Source organism: Hippocampus bargibanti, linkage group LG18, assembly GCF_051943395.1.
Source record: "Hippocampus bargibanti isolate YZ-2025 linkage group LG18, ASM5194339v1, whole genome shotgun sequence".
In the NCBI taxonomy this organism is placed as follows: domain Eukaryota; kingdom Metazoa; phylum Chordata; class Actinopteri; order Syngnathiformes; family Syngnathidae; genus Hippocampus; species Hippocampus bargibanti.
This window is the reverse complement of record NC_142751.1, coordinates 9,548,976-9,559,749: the sequence shown is the minus strand read 5'-3', so window position 1 is coordinate 9,559,749 and position 10,774 is coordinate 9,548,976. Positions and strand designations below refer to the sequence as shown.

Here is a 10,774-nt window from a genome sequence, read left to right as displayed (position 1 = left end):
TTAAACTGAATGGAATGTTTATGTGATCTTAAAACTCAATATTGTGTGGGCCCTGCAATTTGAGTGAAAGCTACAAAAATCTTGGCACTGGAGTGGACACATTTTTGCACGTCATCTGGCAGTGAATGAGTTAAACAGAAGAATCCACGTTTTTTAAAAAATGTTATCCATTTTGCTGCCATTTTGTTTTACACTGCCACTTGCTGTGGACTAAAAAAGCTATTGCAGCGCCTAAGGGCTCAGCAAATGACCCTCATGGCTTTTTTGTTTTTGCGGTTTGATCATAAGGCAAGTCTTGTGATGTCATCAGTCGACAGCAAGTGAAAAAAAATACCTTAAATGTAATTTACACCAGATTCTTTTCTTACAGACAGTGATTTTTAAGGTGATGAAGGCGGAAGTATACGCAGAAAAGTGTCAGGTAATTGAACACCTAAAATACACTGTCTGTAAGAAAAGAATCTGTTGTAAATTAGATATCAAGTAGACAGGATGAAGTTAATCCAAATAATACCTTAAATTGGCGGATTTGTCAACAAAATCTTGATTCTAGAAATATGATATGAAACATGTATTCAGATACCATGTTTAGAGCGGTGGGCGTGCTTGGGATATATTGTCAAGAAAATGTTTGATTTGACTTACGTTTTAATTTAGTGTGTAATGGTCAAGGAAGTTGGAGCGGGTTGACTAGTTCACGTGTCGGTCTCACAGTACAGTGGTTCAGGGTGTCCTCCAACTACTACCAGAAGACAGCTGGGATAGGCTCCAGCATGCTTTGCGACCCTTGACCCAGAAAATGGATGCATGGATGGGCAAGCACTGTACTGTGTAATTACTTGAACACTTTTAAACAATGGAAATTTTTCTAGGAAACGGTACGGAAATTGTATCGCAATATTCCGTTTGGGGAACACGCATGTACTCCTCCGCCATTCCTTGCAACATACATTTTGTCTGAAGAAGTCACCACAAAATATGTCACCTTTGGACTAATTCCAGTGCAGTAATTTTGTACAAAATCCAACCTACTGACCTGCTATTCAAGGTCTGTGTTGGGAGCACCTGGGGCGAAACGGCGCCACGCTAAACGGGTCGTCCAGACTCCGCCCTCCGATGGACCAAGAGTGCAGAGGCCCCACGGCCACCGAGCCGACCGCGGCCTGCCGTCCCACCCGGGACACTACGCGGTGCACCGCCACCGGCTGCTGCGGGAGAGGCGTCGGCCGGCTCGCGGGGTGCCGTCGGCCGGCCTGCTCCCGCTCCCTCCTTTTGGTGAACGGCGCCTGGAGGAAAACGTCGAGTGACGAATCGGGTATCTCGGGGGCGAAGAAGGTGCTACTTGCCACCATCTTGTTTTTAAAAGGGGCCAGCAGGAAGATGTCGGGTGTGGGGGGACTGCCAGGGGGGTGATTCTGTGGGGTGGCAGGTGGTCCGCTCCATTCCGCTGAGGGAATCATACATTCAGCTGCTTTCTGTGTTTCTTCGGTGACCAGCACAATCGCCAATGTCCCACTTCCGTCACCTTGCGTGTTAGTGGACAGCGCCACCTGCTGGTCTGTGTATCAAAATAATGGATAGGTAAGTTGTCGAATTACCACCCTTTCCCATCTGCCATTGAAGACACAGAACAGACTCAAATCACACACACAAGAAAAACAGCAATAAAATCACTTTAAATATTCTTAAGGTTTGTTCTTACCTGATTAGAAAGTAACAGCTCTCTGGGTAAAATAAATGTTCATTTGAGCATTAAAACAGTGTTTTCCAACATCAACCTATTATCAAGGCACATCTTTTCTGAGATTTTCTTTCACATTTTGCAAATAAAAACGTATTTGTACCCTATTTTACAGTGTGTAAGGCGCCCCCAAAAGCCTTGATTTTCTTCAAAAGATGACAGTGTGCGTTATGCACAGGTGCGCCTTGTATGTGAAGTAATATTGAGCCACAACATCTCTATTGTCAGCAGCCACCGACTCCATTTCCCTCTGTACAATACAATACAATACGGAACCCCAGCCACTATTGTAGCCCTTATAATGTTGCCTTATATTTGGAAAACTTTTATATATTACGTTTGGAAAACTCTTTTCATTCATTGATGATACACCTTATAGTCCAATGCGCTTTATGGAAAAGTTTGAAAATACACCATTCATTAGGGGTGTGCCTTATACATTGGAAAATAGGGTATTTGGTACAGCTACTGATGAATTAGACGTTTTTTAAGGACTGTGACATGTATAATATATCAATCCATCCATTGTCAGATATGCCGGAGCCAGCTGTCTCCGTGCAGTAGATGAGGGACACCCTGAACGGGTTGCCTGCCAATAATAATGCATTTCATTTACAAGTGTCTTTCAAAACTCTCAAGGTCACTTGACAGTCACAGGATAAGTTTTTCTGTGGATGAGCAGTGGCAGCCACATGTGCCAGAGCTTCACTCAGCCAGGAAGTAACTCAAATAGATAGAAAGCTAGCTAGATAGCCAATAATAATCATAAATAATAATAATAATAATAATAATAGTCATTGATAAGCACCTTTCAAAACTCTCAAGGACACTTTACAGTCATAGCTAAAGCAGTATTCTAACATATTGATGCTTAAAAAAATGAAACCATACCAAATGAGTATGACTCAATCACCAGCCTGCAAGCGGACGTTCACATTTGCATTTTATTTGGCCATCCCTTTCGAATGATGTCTCCAAAAAAATGAAAAATAAAATAAAAATTAGGAGTGCAAAGAAAAGATAGCACAGCTTTGACTGATGTGGGTTTGTGGGCCATGAACACAAGCAAGGAGGCTGGAAGGAAACATCAGATGTGGATCGCACTGCCTGCTTGTCGATTGCGTGGTTTTAGCGCCAAACTCGGGAGTTGCATAGGTTCTATGAAACTACGAAATGGCTGCTCTTTCGACAAAATGGAGGGAAACAAAGAAATCTCTATTGTTTGGATTGAACAACTTTCGGCATAACAAAACATTGTCGTTGTTGAAATAAATTTGTCAAATATGGAGGATTTTTTAAAATTTAATTTAATTTTTTTAACCAGGAAAATGGTTCTTGAGTTAATATATCTTATAGACAAATTTACCAAGACATTATGTACAATGATATGCTTCCAACTTGGTGGTAATGGTTTGGCTCTATGACGCAGGTGCCCTAATTAGACTAACAATAGATTTTCAGTTATTGACTTCCTAACAAAGGCGGATTCATCGGCAATAAAAACTTCTATTTTTCATCATGTTTAAACACAAGTTAAAATTAATCAAAAGAATTTGGGCATTTTCACAGCCCCGCACACCCCTGCCGTTTTCACAGAATGGACTATTCCATTTTCCTTCATGTAACTTAATTCAACAAGGAGCTTGCAGTTAGCAAAACATGGCCTTTTACTATGCGCCTGCTTTCTGTATTGCCACGTTCCAATGGCTCCGTCCATAAAGCGCAACATTTGGGTAACCTAAAGCCTGTGTCCACAAAGGGAACCCTAAAATGTCCATCATAACAGGATGTCTCAAATATCCCGAATACCAAGTCAGCCATTTTGGTTTGAAGCGGCCATTTTGGGATCGTTTCAGCGTATGTGAGGGATGAAGCTTGTAACATATTTAACACGATGGCCGTTTGGTTCCCCACATTCGATGCTACTTTTGCCTTCCAGACATTTTCCCCCCTTGGAGTGCATTTTGACCAACAAAGTCACGTGACTCAGCCGTGTTCCACCTGAGAGAACACTTTCAGGAGAGTAAACTTCAAATTATTTGCAGAAACAAGGGGACGAGTACTCCCGAATAGTCCTTCAGAGGGAATGAAACAAAACGCGCACACACACGCACACAAAGACCTTCCCGGTCATTAAAACATTTTTTTTTTTTTTTTAGAATAAAAATATAGTCCTTCATATAAGTCCATGTAAACACACGAAAACATTTTGTACAAAGGAAGAGGAGCAGGGACTGAACAGGATTCCCACAGCTAACATATCATATTAGAGAAACGCAAAACAGCACCCCCCACCACCCAAAACACACGCGCGCACACACACACACAATCCACATAAAGGAATGAAATATTCATATATTCTTTCAATATTATCTGACGGATATATGTCATTATAGATATTTTTTGAGACTACTATTTATTTCTTACATTCATTCTCTACCACTCTATTCATATTAACATTTATGGACAGAAAACAAAGTCATATACAGTATATCATATATGCATATATAGACAGTAAAGCTATATGACAGTGACTTTATGTGCAACGGGGAGAGAGGGGGGGGGGTTCTCATGTATTGGGAGAGATGTCAGAAATGCATTTGAAGAGCTCAAGAAAATGGCAATGGATGAGAAGATGTGTTAAATGTCTGGATTGTTCTCCTGAGCATTTGGTAGGATTTGGTCAGAAAAGTCGGACACTGTATTTCCGTGTCAATCATTCATCTTGTTGAGATTAAACAGATTTTGCGAGAAGGGGACAGAGAAATTTAAATGACCAAACTCCATTTATTTATAGTCTGGATGCAAAAGGGCAATCTGACCATCTCCTGTCATGTGGATTTCGCAAGGGCGAGGAAGGGGGTGGGGGGGTGGCGTCATCACTACAGGAGTCACATGGGTCACTTGCTCGAGAAAACTTTCTCCCGGTACCACTCTAGAGTCATTCGCTTTGTCATGTCTGGCGCGGCTCCCGGTTGTCAGGGTAACAAAAAAGGCAATTTGGTCAATTACCTCATGCCACAATGCAGTCAAAATGATGGGGGAATTATACTGTATAATATAAACAAAATAACAAAACCAATCCAGTCATAAACATACTATAGTGCAAAACAGTGCCGACATTTTTTTGGATAATTGCCTACTAAATTCTCAGGAGAATGTGTTGAAAAGCTCCTGAATATTAATCATTGCTTTATTTATGCACTATCATGATTCACCCAAAGCTGCATAAGCAGAAACATCCGTCTTGGAGTTTATATGGCACACTGCTAACTGGCTATTTAGATTACTTCTAATTGTCATTGACAATTTTCTAGCAATCTATTGCTGACTTTGAAACAGAAGATAAGAATCACAGACCATAGCGGCGTCTAAGGATTTTTTTTGTTGTCTTTTTTGTACCCAGATGTTCCAATGTGGTTCACATATCAGTTGATGGCACAATAAAAATGTATATATATTTATATTTATATTTTCCCCCCCTCATAGGAGTTTTAAAATCTTGGATAGGTGGCTGTGGCTAATTTCTAAGCAGCTGTAAGGATAAAATATTCTAACAGGCCACAACGCAAAATCTCAATTTAATCTCCCTTCGGGGGTGAGATGATCCCTGGTTTGAGTGACAGCTGCAATTATAAAAGTGCAGATGGAAAGAAGTGACTTTTTTCAGTCCGGATGCTTGAAAGACAAGTTAAGGTGCTAAACAAGGCTTTTTGTGAAGACTGGAGCTCCAATTTTGCCTTTTCACAATGTATTGCTTTTCCTTTGTGGAAATATGGTGGTTTCATATTAGTCATTCTTTAGAAGGGGGAAATAAATCAACATTTTTCAGCTCTCACTTATCATGGATATGTATGCTTTCTTTTAGAAAAATATGAGTATTAAGCTCTTAAAAAATATTGAAATAAAACAGGGCGGGAGGGGAATCCGATTAAGGCAAACGACGACAAATTCACTTGTGCACAATGAACTACAACCACTTAGCACGAGGCTTATTGTACGTGACGACAATGAGCTATTGTTTTCACTATCAGACATCATGTAATATTCAAAGGGTTAAGATTGAGAAAGGTTGAAGATATGGAGATGGGGAGGAAAAAGATGAGAGAATGGTGAGTTGGCAAAGCCACTTAAGTGGCCGGGAAAGGGATGGGTAATGAGCGCATGACGAGGGACCGAGCACGCACACAATGAAAATGGCGGCCGTGTGAGCCATTGCTTGACTCAAATTCAATGTTATGGCATCTATAGAATAGCGGTGGATACGGCCTACAAGTCGATGAGCTGGTCCACCAGCAGAAGGGAGCGGGCCAAGCTGGGCAGGCTGGATTCAGAGCCGCCACTGTTACTGCGCGAGTGGCCTCCTGAAACTGCCCCAGAGACACACGGTGGGGAGGGTATCGGGCGGGTGGGCAAATAAGTTAGGGAGGGTAAGGCAGAGAGGGTGGAGGACGGAGGAAAGAGAAAGCAGAATTGAGCTTTTAAAGAGCTGTTATTTTTTTTGTTATATATTCTTAGGCGACTATGTGAGGAAAAGCGCAAGCAGCTGAACCACCCCCCCCCCCCCCCAAAAAAAAAAAAAAAATGTAATCTAACAACCCCTTTTTAGAAACTTACCTTGGGAGTTCTTTCGCCCGGTCACGGGAATGGGGTCAAACTCGTCCTCTGTGGCAGCCTCAGCGCTGCTTTGCTGGGGGTCCAAGTCCGAGATGAGAAGGGATGAATCTATGGAATAAAAAAAGTGGTCACCTTGGGCTATCAAAAGCCACTTTAATGTGGACAAATTGAGCTTGGGGCTCTGTATTGGGTTGCCAGACGTGTATAAATATAATAAATAGAAAAGTCATCCCCTACTTTGTGGAAATTCACTCAACACGGATGATCATGTAATGTACCGATTTGGTCATGAATAATTGAAAATTAATTTTTTTTGCAAAAATAAACAAAGTAACATGTGCAAGTGAATGGCTGGAATTGTTTATTGTTGTTTGTGACGTTGAGGGTTCATAACTTTAAGAAGAACGGCTTGGTGAGTGACCCTTTCAGGTGTCAGGATGCCAGAGTGTAGATTTTTTATAAGTCCTTTTCAGAGGGGAAATAAAAATAAACAACTAAGCACTGGTGGGCCGTCAGGGTCTGCAAGACCTTCTCTGCTGGCCTAAAAATATCAAATATAATTGTAAATAAGTAAATATATTGCTGTGTTGATTTAATAGCAGTTTTTTGACCAACAATGGCTGAAGGAGGAGAAGAGATGGATTTGGTTGCAGATATACTGTTAAAGCCATTTTCAAGTCGGACTTTTCAATAATAGATGGACATCATTAAGGTTGTACAGCTGTGAAGCTAGCAAAAATAGCAACTAATATTGCAATATTATGAGGTTATCATGTAAACATTCAAACGTTTATTGCAGTATTTATTAAGTCACAAGTTATTTCCTGGCCAACGGCATCCTCTAGTGGACATATATTAATAACACACCACACTCGTTGCTGATTGATTCAGACGTAGCACTACTGAAGGCCTACTAGTGACAAGCACCAGCCCGCCACTGCAACTAAGCAACCACAACCTCTGAGTAGATTATCCATTTGCCCAATCATCCATGAAGGTTGTTTATTGGAGCTATTGGAACACTCAACAGCGATGAGGGTCTGTCCTTTCATGGTGCCCACAACAATTTCAAATTAGCAGCGACCGCAGGGACGGACGGGCACACAAAGGCGGCTTGATGAGTCGTTAGTGTGTCACATTGATTTAGCTTCACACAGCAGGTGGCCCGACAGACACTTGTGCTCTGATTCACAGTCTCCTCAGACAGCGATAGTCAAACGCTTTCGTTCAGCGGGTCGACGACAAAAGGGCAGCTGCGCTTGTGCCATTCCGACAGTTCCGCTTTTTGTCCACACACACACACACACACACACACACACACACACACACACACACACACACACACACACACACACACACACACACACACACACACACACACACACACACACACACACACACACACACACACACACATACACACACACACACACACGTCTTAAAGCTTCGGAACACTGACATTTCATCCGGATTCTCAATGCAGGTCCAACTCTCCCGTTTCCACGTACATCACAAGTGATTCCTCTGTGTAAGCTCTCAGTCGTACACGAGTGGTCCATCGATGAGAAGGTTTCTTCAGCCGTCATCTGCACTTCTTTGAAGGTGTCGGACGTTTCGTTTCTTATCCAAGAGGCTTCGTCAGCTAACTAAAATCTTTTGCTGGTAGTTTTGGCCTTAGATATATTCCGACTGTCCAGACGTGGCGGTGCCAGACTCTCCTATGACTGGTCCCTGCTCTCAGGTTGGGGGAAGCAGAGAACTATTCCCTGCGGCTACACTATTATATATACTATTACTTCTATTGTCCTGCCTGAGTATGGGGCCTGATGTCCCCATTTGATCTGGTATCACTTCATGTTTATTATGTTTGTTAAAGTCATTATAAGAGCCTTACATGCTGGGTCCGAGAGGACAGTAATTTCATCTGTGCTGTATGTCATCCATATTAGCATATTTGGCAATAAAGCTGACTTTGACTTTGATCAGCATAACTAAGCCTATGTTGCCTAAGAGGTCAGATGTAGGAACGATCCAAATTGAACCTCACCCCACCGTGGCGATTTAGTGAAGAGTTTTTCTGTTTTATGAAAATAGCTTCTTTTACTCCCCTTTCACACCATCTATTTTCTTTCGCTAAGATTTTAACCTCATTGTCGTCAAATGAGTGGTTGCTAGCTTTTAGGTGCATATGTACTGCAGATTGAGGCCCACTAGTATTATCCTTGCGATGTTGATGAAGTCTTTTATTGAGAATTTGTTTAGTCTCTCCAATGTATTTGTCATTACAACCTTCATTCTTACAATGTATTGAATAAACTACATTCCTTTGTTTTTCATTTGGCAGCCTATCTTTTGGATGCACTAATTTTTGCCTTAAAGTGTTTATCGGTTTGAAATAAGTAGGAATTCTGTGTTGCCAAAGGACTCAGTTTTTCAGAAACCCCTGCAATATAAGGTACTGCTACTCCTCTCCTTCAGCATTTTTGGTTTCATTCCCTATTGTCACACAAGTGATTCAAACGATTGTCGACATTCATAAAAACAATACATTTGAGCCCTTCCAAAGTATTTCAAGTCATTCTAAGCTGAAACTGTCAACATGAAACCTTTGATAGCTATGCGGTGAATGCAGTAAGAATATTTTTTTTTGCAAACATTTTTCACTGCTATAAAGACTGAGACATGCAATTGAGAAGGGACAGGAAGGTTTTTGCAGACTCCCTTCCCCAAAACAGCCACTGTGGTTTTGATACATTTTCCTTTTTGCCATCACTGTTGGACAGACACTCCCCTACTTATGACCATTCGAGTTACGAACAACGGTACATACGAACATTTTTGTGGTAACATTTAATCTGATCTCCAGTTGTAGATGGACTGAAGTAACTTACGAACAAATTCACCTTACGAATGACAGTTCGGAAAGTATCTCGTTTGCAAGATGGGGAGCGTCTGTACTTCTGTTGAAGAATCAATCACATAAACAGCTTTATAAAAGTGATGATATTTTCTTTGTCTTTCATAAAAAATACTGGTTGAATTTCAGATCCTACCAATTGGAGTTTTCACTGCATGGTGATCTGTCATCCGTGTATCTGCCTGTGCTCAAAGCAGGACTCTTAAAGTGCTCACTCGGGAAATTTTACACACCCACCTGATATTTTGGGCTGTGCAGAGTCTCCAGACAGCAGGCCAAACTCATCCAAAGCAGACGCAGCAGAGGCAGAGGAAACTGAGGAGGCAGCCCTGTTTGCGGCTGCCGGAGGCGCGGACGAACCGGAGATCAGGAGAGAGCCCAGCAGAGAGGTGTCTGTCATGATGTGATCTGAAAAATGTAGCACCATGCATCGAGGTTTGGTGTTTGACCTCATTCGGACTGGATGGATAATCTCCGGTTACCTTTCTCAGAGTCCTCCATGGTAGCGCCGAAAGGATCAGACAAAGACAGCAGGTCAGGAAGCATGAGCGACGACACGTCTGGAGATTTGAGTCCCTCGATGAGCTTCTCTGAGGGAAAATAAGCAATTTAAAAACCAAATGTGAGTTTTGACAAACCTTCTTATTTAACATCCTTTAACACGCTCGTCTTTTTTATTTATTTTTTTGTGTGTAATTTTGGACTATATTTTGTACCATGACAAAGGTGTTGTCATGCATAAAAGCAAATTTACCTGGTGCAGTAGACAGTTCAAGTGTATGGAATGGATCTGGGACGACCAATAGTGATGCTCCCGATTCTGTGTCAGTGAGGGCTGGTGGTCGTTCAGCTAAGACGGTAACAAAGTTAAAGAACAGAAATATTTTTTTTCTTCATCTTTAAATCCTAAAAAGGAGCCAAATGGATTTTTATGTATTTGCCGAACAGGTACCTTGTGGCTCATGTTCTGCATTTTCGCCGTCTGAAGCCAGCAAGCCTGGGATCAGCTCTCCACATGGCGTTTCACACTCGGAGGGTGGGTCTGCAAACCATAGTCCATCCAGATTTTAATGACTCAAAAAAAAAAAAAAGTATTTCAAGTCAGTACGCATGATTTACCGGTAGGCTTCGCATCCTTGGGTTTGACTTCATCGGCAGTAAAGCCAGAGAAGCCGTCATTGTCATCGAACGGGTTCCAGACAGGCGCCGCCATGGTGTCACTGCTGGAGGCGGGGATGTTCTTTTGGTCCTGGACTTGGTCAGTATGAGGCTGGATGGAGCCAACTTGAGGACTAGAAACAGAATATCGACAACTGTTTGAAACAAAGAACTGAGGGAATTTGATGTCATTTTGAAGAGGATTGTGCAGGAGATGTGAGACAATCTGTTTTTGTCAATGGATGCGACAGCTTTGTGTTAGCTTGTAGTGGACATGCACATTCCACCATCACGTCCCTGATCCACTGGTGAAAAGGACGCTTTGATCCTTTCCTCTTTCA

At 42.0% G+C, this 10,774-nt stretch overlaps 1 protein-coding gene across 3 annotated transcripts in view; it reads right to left on the bottom strand.

Moving 5' to 3' along the window:
* The window catches only part of aak1b (AP2 associated kinase 1b), a 29,842-nt gene that overhangs the window by 5,969 nt on the left and 13,099 nt on the right, over positions 1–10,774 (bottom strand). The window contains exons 14-20 of one of the 3 annotated variants that reach the window (XM_089020047.1): positions 10,395–10,567; positions 10,228–10,317; positions 10,030–10,125; positions 9,758–9,865; positions 9,513–9,683; positions 6,359–6,466; positions 1,037–1,558 (exon numbers count right to left, since the gene is read on the bottom strand). In XM_089020047.1, the coding sequence (XP_088876173.1) occupies positions 1,044–1,558; positions 6,359–6,466; positions 9,513–9,683; positions 9,758–9,865; positions 10,030–10,125; positions 10,228–10,317; positions 10,395–10,567 (1,261 nt within the window). In that variant the 3' untranslated portion in view covers positions 1,037–1,043. Of the gene's footprint in view, positions 1–3; positions 1,559–2,649; positions 6,112–6,358; positions 6,467–9,512; positions 9,684–9,757; positions 9,866–10,029; positions 10,126–10,227; positions 10,318–10,394; positions 10,568–10,774 lie in introns of those variants that run through there. The other 2 variants (XM_089020046.1, XM_089020048.1) reach the window with 2 other exon arrangements.